Source organism: Porites lutea, chromosome 14 (assembly GCF_958299795.1).
Source record: "Porites lutea chromosome 14, jaPorLute2.1, whole genome shotgun sequence".
In the NCBI taxonomy this organism is placed as follows: Eukaryota; Metazoa; Cnidaria; class Anthozoa; order Scleractinia; family Poritidae; genus Porites; species Porites lutea.
In genome coordinates this window covers 5782588-5801040 of record NC_133214.1, presented here as the reverse complement: position 1 = coordinate 5801040, position 18453 = coordinate 5782588, and the positions used below count along the sequence as shown (strand labels likewise).

The 18453-nt window shown below is 37.5% G+C and overlaps 1 protein-coding gene across 4 annotated transcripts in view; it reads right to left on the bottom strand.

Annotated features, from left to right (window-relative positions):
- LOC140924635 (NLR family CARD domain-containing protein 4-like) overlaps positions 1–18453 on the bottom strand; it is a 388290-nt gene that overhangs the window by 19863 nt on the left and 349974 nt on the right. Inside the window, exons 1-6 of one of the 4 annotated variants that reach the window (XM_073374659.1) lie at positions 14640–14851; positions 12126–12196; positions 7136–7829; positions 5316–5366; positions 3961–4011; positions 397–1158 (exon numbers count right to left, since the gene is read on the bottom strand). In XM_073374659.1, coding sequence (XP_073230760.1) covers positions 397–1158; positions 3961–4011; positions 5316–5366; positions 7136–7808 — 1537 coding nt within the window. In that variant the 5' untranslated portion in view covers positions 7809–7829; positions 12126–12196; positions 14640–14851. Of the gene's footprint in view, positions 1–396; positions 1159–3960; positions 4012–5315; positions 5367–7135; positions 7830–12125; positions 12197–14639; positions 14852–18453 lie in introns of those variants that run through there. The other 3 variants (XM_073374660.1, XM_073374662.1, XM_073374661.1) reach the window with 3 other exon arrangements.

Here is an 18453-nt window from a genome sequence, read left to right as displayed (position 1 = left end):
TTTTTGAAGATTAATCAAATGCTTAAGGGTTTAATGGGTTTAATTTGCAGATATTATCATTGTAATTAAAACAGCAATCAAAGGGAAACGTGAAAAAAGTAGGGGGGAGGGGTGGTGGGTGGCTCTAACGGAATTTGAACCCATGGCGTCTGCATTAGCATGACAAACTGTGCTCTGGCAACTGAGCATTGAATGAAGACCCATTCAATGGGAGCAGGCCCACCTTTACAGCAAAAAAAAAATATTGTAATATCAAACTCAAACAAGCAAACAATGAATTGAACAATGCCTTGAAATAGACACTGAATCAAAAGCAACATACACATCTACAAGTTAAACGAGACCTGACTGCATGCACTTCCTTCCTAACACTGGCTGCATAAAAAGTCAACTCACCTTCTCCTTCGTTTTCTATTGCCATTGCCTGAGGATTGGTTTTAGCAAGTTGATCCCGCCGCCACTCAGCTCTGACTTCTTCCGGTCCACTCAAAAACTCAGCATCAGTATAAACTTGAACTTGCTGAGCTTCAGGATTCTTCAAAGGTGCTTGCCATCCATCAGTGCAATTTTTAATGACATTCAGAAAGCGTTTGCTCACATAACTTCTCATACCAGTTGACTGCTCTTGATTGCTGGTCACTACTTTCGATGCATATGTTGCTAATTTGGCAGACACAACGACATCTCCTAACTTGGATTTTGCAGGGTCAAGGCTACTACATGTGCCTACAGAAATAACTGCTTTGGGTCTTAGCACAGAGGCTGCATTCTTTACAGATACAAGAGAACCACCAGGACCAATACCATTTTTGTAACATCTTAGTAAAGCAACTTTTAACTCCTCTTGACTTTGACCCACATCAGAAAAGTAAACATAGCCAAGACCATCAAACCAACATCTATAGGGGTTTTTTAGCTCACTATAACAAGCTAAGAACTCACAGTGTGTAACTGTAAGTAACAGAATGTCAACTGGCAGATCAGCATGTTTTGAAGGTTTGGTAATTGCCTTAATATCAGCGGAGGATGGAAGAACTTTATTAAGCTCAGGAGGGTCCCCATGAGGGCTGCTTGTATCATCTTTAGATGGGAGTCCAGTTGTAACCTGGGCTGTGATGTCATCACTGCCTTCCTGTGAAGATTCTGACATCTGGGATTCTAACCATTGCATAAAAAACATAACATTACCTAAAAACTACAGCTAGACTTGTATTATACAGATACATTACGGTGAATAAACGTCAGTTAATAGTCTAATTAAGGTATGAATCATTTGGTGGGGGAATTTTAAAATTAACTGCACTTGTGAATATCAGACGTAGCCTATGGAAGAGAGCAAGCAGAAGCTCTAGGGCTTCGTACACTGATCGCCACGGTCGTTGACAATGTCTCCAGCCACGGGTGTCTCAACACGAGAATTGTTGGTGCATTAACAAACTCATAGCTAAAGACCAAGTCTATTAAGCCGTTGTGAACTAACATTATCATTTTATGAGGGTAAGCAAAATATAGTGATTTGTCAGTACAAGGTGGTGAGCAGATCAATAATTATTCAGCATGTGCAAATAATTAATAGACATTGAAAAATCATGATATTTTGTGGAGCTGAATTTAATAATCGATCATTTGAGACTTCAAATTGAGTTTGTTACACCTTGTAATAAGGAGTCTAAGACACAGAACGGTGACAGTACCGAAAACTATGGATTTAAAATGATCCATTACCCTGCTGAATCTACATGAACTAAGAGACTACAGAGATTTTTGTGTAATATGTAAAAAACGAGAGAGAGTGCTTCATCATGGGTTCCAAACACTGAGAAACAGATGAAAGCACGAGGCCGTGATGTCTTCTCAAATGAAACGATAAGAAATTATGCTGTGAAATGTTTTCTCTGGTATTTCATTGTTCACATGAGTTGTGTTAATCAATAAAACACCATTAAAATGCAAGTGTTTGATCTCAGATGAAAAATGTGTTTCACCTCAGATGAAAACTTGGTGGTGTTTTATCTGGTGTTTCATTAGATATCAAGATTTATCCAGCTGAACCAAATGGTTGTCATTTATTGGCTCTTGACTGCAAGATCATGAATAATTAACGAGTTTGAAAAGTAATATATCAAAAACGACGGGCATGGTTTTATCCGATATCCAGACACCAAAAAGTGGGTTGAAAAACGAGGTGTAGCCGAGTTTTTAAAGACTGACTTCAAGGTGCACGTGTCTCGATATCGGATGAAATACTGAGTGGAGTTTTTGATGTAGCTTCTCAAATGAACTACCATAAATAATCCATTAAGCGCAGCACCTTTACCAAAAATAATTTAACAGACATGAATAAGCACCACCGCGGCACTAATTTGGGTATTTACATATTAAGGCCCCACCTCTGTTACGGTGCTTGATATCCCTTGAGAAATAGGACTTCAACCAACTCGTGATTTCTAAAGTTTTAATGTAGGGAAACTCTTGAAACCAGGTTCATATAACAGTTCGAGATGACCATATTTCATACTAAATCGTGCATACCAAGTACGCGCCTCACTTAATTCTCTCCATATTCCCCTCAGTGTTTTACCCGTAGTTGAAAGAAGTGCTGCTCTCAAATAAGCGCCACTCTTGTATAAGTGTTGCAGCGCTTAATCAATCATTTATGGTACAATTCTTGGAGAAAGTCAAAGATAAATTTCACAAACTGTTATGATAATAATTATCTGATATCCAAACCACCGTCACGGTAAGTTGTGATTTTCTTTATTTTCTTCTTTACGAACAAGTTTGAGAAATTATGTTTCTGCGAACACGGGAACCAACACTGCGCATGATCAGATCAGTTTAATTAGTGCGTTAAGTCATCTGAAATGTTCATTTGACATGTATGAATTAAATGCAATTTGCTACTTCTACATATGATACAGCAGATAATACATGTCTTGTACCCCTGGCCTCACTCCAGACAAATTTTGCATAGGAATTGAAAAGAGAAAACAATACTTTGTCAAATTATGGGTGGTAACCAAGGTGTATTATGGGCAATATAAAAGTGGCCTATACAATGAACCTTACAATTCAAAGCTCAACCTAACCTACAAACAGACCCAAGACTCCATGTGACAAAATATTCACTGTCACGACGTTAGGCTCTCTTTTGCAAAACAATGCACACTACATTCCTCCACATTTCCTATTGGTAAAGTATCCTGCAAACTTGGACGACACAAGTATTTGATTATAGGTTTTTACGGCAAGTAGGTTTGTCCACACTTGCAATGCTCAGAAAACATGGGACTGTAGGCATTTTGAATGCCATTTGCATGTTTACCTCGGAACTTTAGTTTGCGTTCACTTCTAGAACCGTAAAAAAACTATACTCAAACACATAGATAAAGATATTCCAGAGAGTTTAAGCAGATCCATTCTACAACTCATTAGTGGTATTCATAAAGAATAATTCATAAAGAGAAAACAAAGAAGATCACAACTGTGACGGTGGTTTGGATATCGGACAGTAGCAGATCCAGGGGAGGAGCCTCAGGGGGACCATGCCCCCCTCTTATTTTTAGACCAAACTGATGAGGCCTGAAGGGCTGAAAAAAATTTTTTCGGAGACCGTTCCCCACCCCCTCTCTAAGGTTCGGATGACTAGGCCCCCCTTATCTCCAGGTCTCGACCTGGCACTGTCGGATAATAAATACCATAAAATTTTAAGAACTTTATCTTTGAACAGATATGCAATGTGATGATTTTTTACAAATGTTTCATTATTGTCCTGAGAGACTGAAAAAAAACTTTGTTTTACCACCCTCAACCTTGCAGTGAAAAACTTAGGCACAAGGCTAGACAGGTAACAAAGCTACTTCAGTTTCTCAGGACAAAGTGGGCGCCGTGTGACAAAGGCCTATTAAGGGCTCTTACAGACTAAGGACTCAGGTCACAGACTATAACCTATTTCTTTACCTGCTGTTTTTGAGTGATCATTATCAGCAGACTCTTGTTTTGAAACAACATCTGTAACAGTAACAAGAATAAATTTGAACAAGACTGAAAATTTACAAGTCACTCAGTTCGCTGACGTTGAGGGGGATTATTGAAAAACACTTTTGCAGGTATCAGAGCATTTTTAGTACCAAACTGTTATTTTTGCATTTTTTGCGTGTTTCTGCGAACATGGGAACCAACACTGCGCATGATCAGATCAGTTTAATTCGTGCGTTAAGTCATCTGAAATGTTCATTTGACATGTATGAATTAAATGCAATTTGCTACTTCTACATATGATACAGCAGATAATACATGTCTTGTACCCCCGGCCTCACTCCAGGCAAATTTTGCATAGGAATTGAAAAGAGAAAACAATACTTTGCCAAATTATGGGTGGTAACCAAGGTGTATTATGGGCAATATAAAAGTGGCCACCTTACAATTCAAAGCTCAACCTTAAACCTACAAACAAACCCAAGACTCCATGTTACAAAATATTCACTGTCATGACGTTAGGCTCTCTTTTGCAAAACAATGCACACTACATTCCTCCACATTTCCTATTGGTAAAGTATCCTGCAAACTTGGACGACACAAGTATTTGATTATAGGTTTTTACGGCAAGTAGGTTTGTTCACACTTGCAATGCTCAGAAAACATGGGACTGTAGGCATTTTGAATGCCATTTGCATGTTTACCTCGGAACTTTAGTTTGCGTTCACTTCTAGAACCGTAAAAAAACTATACTCAAACACATAGATAACGATATTCCAGAGTTTAAGCAGATCCATTCTACAACTCATTAGTGGTATTCATAAAGAATAATTCATAAAGAGAAAACAAAGAAGATCACAACTGTGACGGTGGTTTAGATATCAGACAGTGGTGGATCCAGGGAAGGAGCCTCAGGGGGATCAGGCCCCCTTCTTATTTTTAGACCAAACTGATGAGGACTTAAGGGCTGAAAACATTTTTTTCGGAGACCATTCCCCACCCCCTCTCCAAGGTCCGGATGACTAGGCCCCCCTTATCTCCAGGTCTCGACCTGGCACTGTCAGATACTAAATACCATAAAATTTTAAGAACTTTATCTTCGAACAGATATGCAATGTGACGATTTTTTACAAATGTTTCATTATTGTCCTGAGAGACTGAAAAAAAGCTTTGTTTTACCACCCTCAACCTTGCAGTGAAAAACTTAGGCACAAGGCTAGACAGGTAACAAAGCTACTTCAGTTTCTCAGGACAAAGTGGGCGCCGTGTGACAAAGGTCCATCAAGGGCTCTTACAGACTAAGGACTCAGGTCAAAGACTATAACCTATTTCTTTACCTGCTGTTTTTGAGTGATCTCTATCAGCAGACTCTTGTTTTGAAACAACATCTGTAACAGTAACAAGAATAAATTTGAACAAGACTGAAAATTTACAAGTCACTCAGTTCGCTGATGTTGAGGGGGATTATTGAAAAACACATATGCAGGTATCAGAGCATTTTTAGTACCAAACTGTTATATTTGCATTTTAATGAACATGCAAGGTAGACAGGTCGAGACCTGGTGCATGTCATAAAGTCAGTCAGGTTACCAAACAACAGCAATTGCAATATCATAATTTCTTATAAATGTGTTAATCTATGGGTAAAACGTCAAGGGCAAATTTAATGACTTGTTTAGTGAAAGCAGTCTTTCAAAGGACTGACGATTTCTGACTGAGTTAAATAGTTTTTTAATTCAATTGCTAACAAAGCTTAACAACATGCAGTCAACATTGATGACAATCAATGTTTACTTCAAAGTATATAATTATATGTGGGTATAATATTATTAATGTCAATATTTCACATGTATAAATCTATTTTAATTGCACTATTTCTTTTTTTATTCCATGGTATTTATTATTTCTCTTTCGCAGATACTAGCAGAAATAATGCTGCTAAAATATACGAATTGAAATAAAGATATGATTGATTGATTATAAATTGACAGTGAGACCTCCCATTTAAATATATCCTCAATTTGCAGGAAATCTCAAGATTAATCGTTACTGCTTATATGACTTATTAGTATATACACACTAAGTGATCTCGTGATTCAAGCAATCTGATTGGTTTGCTATCTCAGACTATGACATTTAAAATAACTACGATAGTACGCGCGTTCTGATTGGTTAAAAACCTATGGTTTATTGTGGCGGTAAACTCATAGAAAACTTAAAGTTATTTTATAAAAACAATACGCCACACTTTCTGTGGGTTTACCGGATGTTTACCGGATGTTGAGAGAACACTCGAAAAGCTTGGAAATCACTTGCCTTCAGCTCGTGATTTACAAGCTTTTCAAGCATTCTCCCAACATCCCGCGTGGGTTATCACGCCGGTAAACCCATAGAAAGGGTGGACATTGCTTAGATATTCAAAGCGCTAGGCGGTGAATAGATATAAAGCAAAACAAAATCGCTGCCATGAACTGGGTGTTTTCAGCCAAGTTTCAGTCAGGTAAGAACTTTTTGAAAATACAAGAATATCACAGTGTCGATGATTTTGAAGGTAAGAAAAGACTTCCATGGTGTTTAAACAGCGTGATTTATTGTGAAGTGATTTACTGTAGTTGACTTTCATACGCTCAAAGCAATGTTTTTACCACTATGGAGGAAAACGAGGCCGCTTTGTTTAACTGTTTTGTGAACTCAGGATTTCATCACAAGACCAATTTTGAGTAGAAATAGAAGTAAATTTAAGGAGAAAAAAAGGAAAGCAAATAATTTCGAAAACTGTTCGTGCCAGCAAGTTAACATGGCAAAGAACGCTGCAGATAAACAACGCTCACCTCGATTGTAGCCCGACGCTGTTGACAGCATTTGCAAGAAGTGACAAAAAAAAACCTTTTTCCTTCACGGTGAGTTGACAGAGGCAAATAAAGCTCTGTGTTTCTTCTCAGAAAGAGGAGTTATTTAAAATTTCGACATTTTCTTTTCAATCATTGATGCTACAGCTTACTAAAAGCTAAGCTAAAAATGGTAACTGGTAACTATAAAGACAACTACAGTTTAATAGGTTCCTTGCTTGATCAAAATAATTTCAAGGAAGGTGCTCTTTAGTGAGTGAGGCAGCATTGAGGACTAATATAATGTTGATAGCATTGTAGTAACTCACCTTGTAAAGGTGTGTTCTCCTCCCCATTATGGTCTTCTTCAATATTTCCTAGCAATAGCTTTGATAGTTTATCCTTTGATAATGCTAAATGAATTATGGTCAATAAACAGAATACAATGGATACTGAAAAGACCACAATAATAGCAATGTTGAGGTTTGATTTCTCTTTGTATCGTAAGTCGTTGCATGTGAGCGTTGTGTTTGCTGAAAAACAACTATACTCCGCAGGATATTTAAGTTTCTGGTAACGCAAGAACAGTCCGATCATGACAACTAGAAGGACAAACTGACCGCAGATGTGAAAAATAAACACCTGAAGAAATAGTTTCTCCAACTTTTTTTGTCTCTCTATATTTGCCTCTTTGCGGATGCGTCGCCACATCTCGACACCTAGCAGAGTAACAAACAGCCAGCCAAATCCTGACACACCAAAGGTAATACTAGCAAAACCCAACGGTGTTAGGTGTGAACTCATGGCAGAAGTGTAATTGTTATAACAACGCTGTGTTTTGAATTTAATTTCTTCCGGCATACAGTTGAATTGCAGCCTGTCTCTGCCTTCATAGTCTTTAAGTTGATTAATGACAGTGGACCAGGAAATCACAGAGAATAAAAAAAGAAAGCCACTGAATATGGTCTGAGACCTCAATGTAACTTTGACGAGATTATCCATCACAAAAAAGGATCATGTAATCTGAAAGAAACAAAGAATTAACACAGAAAGGTTAGAACCATGGGTAAGATAATTTGGTTATCTGTGCATCCTGAAGAAATTGAACCCACTGTGACTCTATGAATAAATGAACATACAAGTCTTAACTTATACGTGAAATTCACTAACAGCTGGCAGAGTGCATTTAAAATAAAATTAACAATAATGTAGAATATTGCCGACCTGACCAATACATTTTGGTGGATGGAACCCGAAGAAGGACATTTTTACTCCCTAAAATTTTTTAGGCAAATGGCCAACTTCGCCATTTGTGGCACACATGATGTTTAAACTCTCTTGTTTTTGGCTTATAAAATTTTGGAAAACAAATTTTCTGTCAAAAAAAATTCGAAACATGTTGCCACCAAAGAATGTTAAATTGCGCATCCAAATGCTTTCAATTGATTGAATTAAGCCAGAGAAAGTCATGAAAATTAATGAACATTAGCAGATTCCAGTTGAATGAGAAAAATTCAGAGACACAATCATGACTGAAATAACAAACTTCAATTTAAACCATATGAACAAATAAATTTTGTTTCTAATTCCATTTTAATGCCTGCATTTTTTTGTGGAAACCTTTTATCAGCTAACTTTCAAGTCTGAGAAATTAAGCTTGCAATGAAGTTTATCCCAGACCTTTTAACTCTCACGGTTTGGGCTGTCAACTCATGGACTCACAATTTCAATCTAACCCAAGACCAGCTGAAAAAAGTATTCCCTCTTCCACATGAAGTAGCGTTTGAGCCTTATCTAAAAGCTTTTCAATACAAAGTCCTTAATTCAATTTTATTTACCAATAAAAAGTTATGCAAAATAGGTTATATTCAAGATGATAAATGTTCACTATGCAAACGGATTCGGAATCCCTTTACCACATCTTTTTCGAATGTAGACACACCAAGCAGTTTTGGAAGGAATTTCAATATTACTATTACACATTGACAAGAGAATTCATCTGCCTGACCTTACAAGACGTTATTACAGGAATATTATATACAAATTGCCCTTTACTGAATTATTTGATACTGATCGCTAAACTATACTTATGGGGTTGTAGAAAAAATCAGACTCTTCCAGTCATAACTGCCTTTTCATCCAAGGTTAAAATTAAGTATAAAACAGAAAAGTATATATGTGTTAAAACTAATAAAATGGACAAATTTAATAAGAAGTGGGCTCTGCCTTTGGACTCTGTACCCTAGTGCCATCTGTACTTAGAACATACTTTTCTTTTTTGTATAGTTACTTTACCGTTAAAGTTCATAGTGTAATGTAATGTAATGTATTTGTAATTTATTGTAATGTAATATCATGCAATGTCATGTAACATTAGTATTGTAACGCTGTGCAGTATTTAACCCATTCGCTCCTAGAGATTTTGCTGAAAAACGCGTTTTGAAGCTAGTCGAGTGGTTTTCTGGTCACTGTCATGCTATAAAGAGCTAAAACTTACCACAAACTGGTTTACAGGTCGAACACTTCGCGGCCTTGTGATCCAGGTGCAAAATATCAGCTTGCGAAGTTCGGGCATGCGCAGAAAGCAAAATTTCGACTTTTACTTTTCGCTTTCTCTCCTCCCTTCTTTTTTCGCTTTTCTTGCCTCATTTTTTTTTCTCTTGCTGGGCATTTAGTGGGCTTCATTTTGGTGGCAAGAGTTTTTAGGAAAGCTTTTAGGATCTTAGGATTAGGTGAAAGGAAAGGTAGGTGGGTAATGGAACAAGATTTTCATGGAGATTTTCAGGTCAATGTCACGTGGTTTTTTGCTTGTTTCTCCGGTGTCCTTGACTGAATTGTGCTCATTCTGGTATGGTTTGAAAGATCTCTTCACTCTGCACAAGTTAGCGAAGAAAGTTGTCCTTGACCGTTAAAACTGATGACGTCACAATGGGTAGAAAGGACCTGGATCCGTACGGGCGGTTACGGGCGGTTCAGGGGCGAATGGGTTAATAAAAGTTTGAAAAGTAAAAAAAAAAAAAAAATGGACTGACAATAATAATTTAGCCTTCAAATCTCATGGTGAATCAGAAGATCTTAAAGTTGCCAGAAAATTCTGGTAGGAGTCATGTAATTTCAAAACATCCGTCTTCAAAATAGCTTTATCAATTGTATCAATCTAATTTTCAGAGGAAAAACTCAGGGTCCAATTGTTGCAATCTCATTCCCTTGAAACATAGGATTAGCTAAGCCTTATAGCAAATTCAAATGTCCTTTCAACGTGGATTAGTGAAACAAGATCTCAAACTAACTTAGAGACTTCAGGGCCTCCCAGCTTCAGAAGAAAAAAAAAATCCGCAGCTGGAGCAGCCATTGCAAATATTGTAAAGCAATTAGGGAAAAGAATACTATGACAGAATATCCTGCCTTTTACTTTTTGGTTTCATTTGACCAATGTTTTTGAAATCTCCACGTTTGGGGAGGTTTGTAGTGTATCATCAAAACTACCCCCCCCCCCCAAATAATTTCCTATGAAAATTGCAGCTCCTCCCCTAAACCCCTCCTAGACCACGTTTTAAGATAATCCGTTTGTCCCTCCTTTCTTTCCAGTAGGCTGCATTGACTTCATAAGCAAAAATTTATTAGCAGATACTTGTTTAGAAATAGTTTATAGGGTCCTAGGCCAAGCTTGGTTACATAGCAGTGAATATGATGGCTACTGGCAGATGCATGAGGGGTAGCCCCACAGGGTTTTTTGCATAATCCAGTAAAGTGGGCTCAATAATTCTACAGGGGAACAATTTTGCTGCTGGCAAGGAACCCTTCGAGTGAATATTTTTTTACAGTCAGTACTCTTGAAGGAAACGTGGATTTGAATATAGTTTGTTGACAACTTTTACAGAGAATGTTATATGTAAGTCTTGTATCTTACAATTTCAACCCCCTCTCCTTTTTTGCATTTTCAAAATTGACCCCTGCCCCCCCCTGCCCCAATTAATTTTTTCGAAAATCATACCCCTTTGCCCTCTCCAACACCCTCCTTTACCTCAACTGGGATGTGATAAATGATTGCTTCCTAATTGGCTTCCCGCATGCTGCGTTAGACTGGGGAGATAGAGAATGTGAAAGTTGAAAGACAGGGGAATAATGATTACGTGGGCTAATATAAAAGAAATAAGGCACTGATGATAGGCTCAATTTTTAAAAATGTCTTTTAAGAGAAAGGGCCTTGTTAACCTCAACCACCACAGGACTTAACCTCAATCAGCAGAGTGCTGGACTGCAGAATGGGAGGTCATGGGTTCAATCTCCAGAACTGGGCCAATAATCAGGGTCTCAAAATAACTAAGAAATGAAGGTACAGTATATGTACTGCCTTTGCCTTGCAAATAGCTAGACTTTCGGGTGGCTCAAATGATCATGTATAAATTGGCAGTCTAGTCTCATAAGTTAGAAATCTGAGCATTATTCTAGTACTACCACATCATGCTAAATATATTGACACAGTTTGCTTTAATGATTGTCCTATTTTAAGCCTGTGGTAATTATATAAATATATTTAATATACAGTGTAAACAGATTGTAATTTTTTGGTTCTGAGTTTTAGCATCTTTTCTGCTGTTATGTGACTCACAAAATGGCTGACTCTGTCCATTAGCATTATATTATTAATTTTGTCTATGAGGAGATTCAGCCAATAAAGACAGACGGATTGAAGTTTCACATATTACACATTGTTTTTGTAGTTTACAATTTAATAAGGCTCATAAAATTGAAATGGTGAAAAAATGTTGACTCTATACAAGCCCTGCAGCACCCCAGCAGAACTACTTGACATTTTTTTTAAAATATAATGTGCATTGATGTAAACACATTTGTCAGATAAAACATTCAACTACTATATAACCAGCATACCGTAAAATTCCGAAAATAAGCCCCTTCAAATATAAGCTCCCCAAACTCGTAATGCAAAAAACCCTCCATTAAATCGCCCCTCCAAATATAAGCTCTCCCCGGGGGCTGGTACTTGGAAATTGCCCTCAAATACAAAGTAGAACAAAGCAAAAATGGTAAATCTCCATCCAACTATAAGGATAGCCCAATTGATTTGAAATGCAAATTTCCCTCCATATTTGGAGGGGCGGCCCCGCCAAATATAAGCCCCTCCAAAAATAAGCCCCCCAAAAAGGGCCTTTGAAAAACATAAGCCCCGGGGCTTGTTTTCAGAATTTTGCGGTACTTTTAAAATATCGACTTGCGATTTCATAAAGAGAAATTCAGAACAGGAAGAATTACATTATGTAAAAAAAAGTTATATGCACATACTCTTTTTACTTTTACCTTACAATCTGTTATTTATCTTTATGGGCATGTGTGCACCTGATTGAGCCATGAACATTATTATAAGGACACTAGAAAAGAAAAAATACATGGATTAGATATTATATATTGAGTTATTCCAGAAAAAATCCTAACCCCCCCAACAGAAGGTATGGCTTTTTGACCCCCCCCCCCACCCCTTCCACCTAAATTTCCAAAACTGCTTGAGCCCCCCTCCTCAGGATTTCCAAGTTCAAAGACCCCCCCACCCATCTGGATTTTCATAAAATTGTTAGACACCATAATTTTAATTTACACTTAACGAAGAAGATTAAATGTTTTAGGCAGTTGGATGATCTTTTTATCAAATAAGTCTCAATTTTTGTGAATTCTGTGTTTGTTGTGAAAGTTAAGATTACATTTTCACATCTTCTTAAATAGGCTTACACTTTTTGGCAAATAAGCTCACAATTGAACGAACGTCTCTTTTTTCCTAGGCCAGGCAAAATACACAGCAATATATGCTCAAAACTAACTATGTACTCGAATAAAAGGTTCTCTTCTTTGTCGATACGCGAAAAAAATGACTGCGAAAGAAGAAAACGGACACTTAGTGGGATATTACATAACGCGCTATACCGCTAGCCACACCACTTGCCTTTTAAAATGGCCACCGAACAATCACGAACAACCATGCTTACGTACTTGTAAGGCGTGTTTAGTGGTAAATCACCCTGAAATAACATTGACCTTGGAAAAATGTTTAATTCAAGGTAAAAATCATTGTTTGCTTTACTTGAATTGAGCGCTTTTTTATGAATTATGTGATTTTTCTTGATATCTTCAAGTTATCACAAGTCGCTTCTACAAAAGCAGACAAAAGTAACAAAGGTGAGCCTATGGGTGGAAACTTAAAATAAATGTGGTAAGAGGTCTGTAGTTGGAAAGAATAATAAAATTGGAAAACGCAAAGCAATTTTTTTTTATCAATTGAAGCAATTGAAACATCAGTAAAATCGAAAGTAACCCCCGAGGATGTATTTTTACGTTCAAAGACCCCCTCCCATATGAATTTCCAGAGCTGTTAACCGCCCCTCCTGTGAGAATTTTTCAGCATGCCTTCCATCGTGGGGGTGTGGATTTTTTCTGGAATAACCCATTGATTGTAATATACATTTTTTGTATTGTTAAATACAGTCTATTTTTTTCAACAATATTATTCATGTACACAATGGGCCTTTTGCATTACTTGATCACATGACCAACTTTCAGTAAACATGAAAACAGTTCGCTTTTGGAAAATTTTGTTAGCACGAGCTGAAAGAGCATATTAAAACTAGGTAACCTGTAAATTTTCCTTGTAAAGTCTGAAATTTTTCAACTGTCGTTAAATCTTTCCTTTACACACCCCTACCTTCACCCAACTGATGAGACAGGAATTTGAACGGGTCTAGCTGGACGATTACCTGGCGAATTGATCGGCGCATAATGATTTATGGGTCATGCAATCAAATATTTTCATGCTGTGGCTACATGGCCGGTAACTGGTCAAAGTTTTCAAAACACTAGATGACCGGCAGTCCTATATTCTCAGTAAATTTCACAAAATCGAAAAATCCCAGCTAATCTAAATTATCATAATTTATGTCGATTAGGAAAAGTCAAGCGATCCTGAAATGCTTTATAGATCTCAAGTATAGCGTTTGGTTTACTCTGGGCTCAGAAGACAAAAGCATGTTTTGTGACACTTACAACTTTTTTCAGCTTGACTGCTGGTCAAGATATTGAAAACACTAAATGAAAACTAAATATAGGACTGCCGGTCATTTAGTGTTTTGAAAACCTTGACCGGCAGTCGAGCTGAAAACAGTTCTAAGTGTCAAACCATGGTTTTGTCTTCTGAGCCCAGCGTGAACCAAATGCTATTCCTTAGATCTATAAAGCATTTCAGGATTGCTTGAGTTTTCTTAATCGATATATGATAGTTTGGTTTAGCTGGATTTGTTCGATTTGTGAAATTTGCTGAAAAGACAGGAATGCCCGTCATTTAGTATTTTGAAAACCTTGACCGGTTACCGGCCATACAGCCACAGCGAAATTTTTAGCGTCCATTACAATAAATTATTGATGCTTTCACCGCGCAGTTTTCCAAAATGCTCAAGAATCTATTTCAAGCTAAGACTAACACAGTGGATTGAAAATGATTCCCTTCAGAAATGTTAAAACTAAAGCTTCACTTTTTAAGCCTAAATTGAACTAGCGCAGGATTCTCATAGTTTATTGTTAGTTTATTTGTCACTAGTTATGGACTGTTACAGGACTGCATGCATATAAACTTATTTAATTTCAGTTTTGTATCTTGTTTTAGTTTTGTAGTTTAGCCTACAGTCTTCATTTCTATATAGAATAATTTCTGTCATTCTGACCACAGGCCGTATAAGCCCCCGGCTTTGGCTTTACTGAGTTTGTACTATATGAGCGATGGAATAATAAAGTTAAGTTAAGTTAACGTTGATATCGTTGTTCATAGCTTACCTTGAGGACTCTGAAGAATTCATGCAGAACATAAGCAGCAATGGGAAATCCAAGAAAGCAGTGTCAATCTTCATTATTTTACGTGCACGCTACACAGTGATAAGCTGAATAAGAAAGTAAAGTCAACCCATGATTTCCAAGATTAACATAAACACGCAAAAGTCGGAAATATCTGTATGCCAAATCGAAAGCAGCAAGTTGACTTCGCACTACTTCCGTCTGGCACTTATCTGGCCACTCCTCCTGTTCAGAGCGCATGACATTTTCTAGCGGCTCTTGAGCCCACGCTCATTCTGGGATGTTGCTAAACAGGGGAAAAAAGGGGAAAAAATAAGAGCAAAAGGGGAAATGAAAAATTGTTTTAAAATTGGGAACAAATGAGAGAAATGGGAAAGAGAAAAAACGCGGTAAAATTAGAAAGGCAAAGATAATGGCCGCCGGCCGCAGCAGCATTACATCCCTTCCTTTCTTTGTTTCCTCCTTTATTTTATTCTCCAATTAAGCAATTGAACAAACAAATTCCAAAACTTAGAGCAGCAATTTCAAACTAATCAAATATTTCGTTCGCATTATTCGAACTTTATTTCAGCGATGTAAAGTGAGGTTGCGCAATAGAAGGTTGTTACGTATTCCCAGGCTAAGAGAATTGTAAATGGCCGGGAGCTCCAAGCACCCGTCCGTATTCAGAGAGGGAATTCTTTGTTTGATGCCGATGGCCTCTTTCATGCGGCGTTTAATGGAGTGATTTTCGTCACATAAAACTTCCACAATGTGTGGGTTGATGTTGGGTCGCGTTGCCCGGAGGTGCTCGAAAACGGCAGAAGTTTCTAGGAATTACTGTAGGACCGGGAGGTGACTCAACATTTCAAGTGTTGGGGATGATCGAATGTGAGCAAAAATCAAAACCCCCCCCGAAAAAACCCTGGGAACAAAAACTAAAAAAATCGCTGGACAAAAATTAACCCCCAGAAAATCCCATGCCGAATTTCCAAGTCATAAAAATTTTCTGAAAAGAAATTGGTTGTACTTTTTTCGCAGAAGTACGCGCCAGGATACGCGGGAATTACCCTAAAATCTTCACATTCTTTTGAATACCCAAAAGAAAACCTACTTCAATCAAGGCAGCCCAAAAATTACTTGCCAAATTTTCCTACCCAAAAAATCCAGGAATGGAACATTTCAACCCCCAAAAAATCCTTCGATCATCCCCGTCACTTGAAATCCGAAGTGGAGTATGGCGCCAAGTCAGCGAAAACGGGAAAAAATAAAGAGAGAGGAGAGGGAGAGGGGAATTGAGGGAGGGTACCTTCGCTGTCTCTCTCTCTACCCCACCCCATCGCTGTTTTTCCTGCTCACTACTCTTTGTCCCGTCCCCACTATCTGAACGCCTGGAACAGGTTATATGTTATGGAACCTTGTTCTCCTTCTTGGAAAACGTAACGATCAATTCCAAATGAACTAAAAACGTTTGTCGCGGATTCTTCATTGCTCCATTTCTCCACTGATTTGTGTTTACAACAAACGTAGGAAAACTACTTCATGTTAACACATGAATGGTCGATCCTGCATGGTCTGAGAATCCACTAACACATATATTAAGAACCCTGAGAAAAATTTCTTCTCTAAGTTTATACTGTTAGGTCCTCGTAATTTTTAATATATAAACCGTTCACACTGCGCTGAATCTTAATAGAAAGTCAGAAATAACACCAGGTAGCTTTATTACCACTTTATTAAGATATTTTACCTGTTCAAGTTTATCTACTGCTAGCCTTAACCGCAGGCAACTCCTACTGTAACGGTTACACTGACCGTGAGGAGACTGAGAACGAGAAAAGTTAAAAATGAGGAGGAATGAAGAGAAGTTCACTCCCCGTTCTCTCCCCATTCTCCCACTCGTTCTCTAAAACTCGTAAGAGAGTGAAGCCTGCAGGGGACCAGGCTAATCTACTGCAATTTTTCCAGGTTTTAGTTCCCATAGTGAATACAAAACTCTAAAATTACGCTTTACGTTGGTGACCCTTGTTAAAAGCAAAGGTTCACCTTATTAAAGCAGCTCTGTTAAATTCTACATTTTGGTAGACGACTGATTAAGTGGACTTGAACAATACTTTTAATATAGTGATTGAAGGTAACGAAAAGTCGTATCGGAATAATAATACTAATTAAAACTGGACTGTTATTAGTTACTGTTAATGAACAGTACAGGCAGCAAATTTACACACAGATCTGAATCCAGATAGCGATCTTCATCTTTAAAAACAAGTCAAACAGACAGATTGATAAGAAGAATCAAATCTACACCACTTACAAAAACTAACTCTGGTAATAAATCTTAATCGTATCTTTTTGGAATACGTCACTGTATCATATACACGTAAGCATCTCTGGTTAAACCACAGGAGATCGTCATGTTACTCCAGATTTGCTCACTAGTGGAAGGAAGTTACATTTTTGTTACAACTGAGAAGCGTGCTCTTCACTTGGAAGTGTGTATATTGCTTCATTGAATCAACTTTAATGGCAAAAGAAATGATCAAAGTTTGTAACTTTAAACAAACTGAACTGTTCTTAGAGACGGCTAATAAACAGTTCATACAATAAGTTTACTTTAAACCTGGACCTGAATCCAAAGAACGACCATTTTTATAAAATAAAACTGCATGGCAGTATTACAAATTCATCACTGTATATTGTTCAATCGGAGTAAACACACTGAACTGTTATTAGTCACTGCTAATAAACAGCACAGGCAACAATCTTCCCCAACAGAGATTTGAATCCAGATAGCATATTCTTTTTAATAACACTATCGAAAAATGCAGATACAAAAACTTTAACTGCATCAGCTACAATAACTAATATTGTTAGTAAAAATACATCACTGCATATACGTAAATGACGTATAATTTAAGGCTCATATTCACCATATTCAGTTACACAATGCTGAGTTGCGCGCCAGCTCATTTTATAAAACTGAGAAACTTGTGCTGCATCTAAATGCATTCTAATTATTGCCACAGCTAAGTAAATCAGCATTAATATCAAAATAAACGCACTGAACTGTTATTTGTCACTGCTAATGAAGTGTACAGGCAAAAAATTTACTCTAAACCTGAATCTGAATTCAGAAAGCTACCGTAGTTTTATATTTTGCAAATCTAAACTTGCATGTAGGAATAATCCCATCTGCCTCACTTCAATAAAAAAACATAGATTTGAAATGTAGAATCATAAATACGTCTCCGTATTACTTTAGAGGTAAATTATGTAGTTTAAAACGCAAGTTCATCGTATTGTACAATGTTGATTTGTTTGCCAATTCAAGGAATCCACATTTTCCTGACACCATTACAGATAAAATCACTCTGTACTTGAAAGCGCGCGTGTATACTGTCCTAGCGAGACAGATCAACAAATCGTACGACCATAGACATATCAACAAATACACTGAACTGTTACTAGTCATTGCTAATGAACAGTTCATAAAGTCGTGCTCTTTAGCTCATGTTCGTCATATTGTACAATACCAAAGTGTTTACGAGTTCAAGTAATTAGAATTTCTGTACAAACTGTAAACAGCTGCTCTGCATTTGGAAACCTGTATCTTGCCTAAGTTAAACGGCTTACAAAAAGGAAAAACGGAGTAATATCACCAAACACACTGGACTGTTATTAGTCACTGCTAATGAACAGTCAACTGCACCAAGTGATACAAGGGTAAGCCTCACCATGGGTACCCTGAGGACGTCGTTTTCATCGCGTCGCGCGTTTTCCATCAAATCGTCGGTTGTTACTGCAACCACTGCACAGC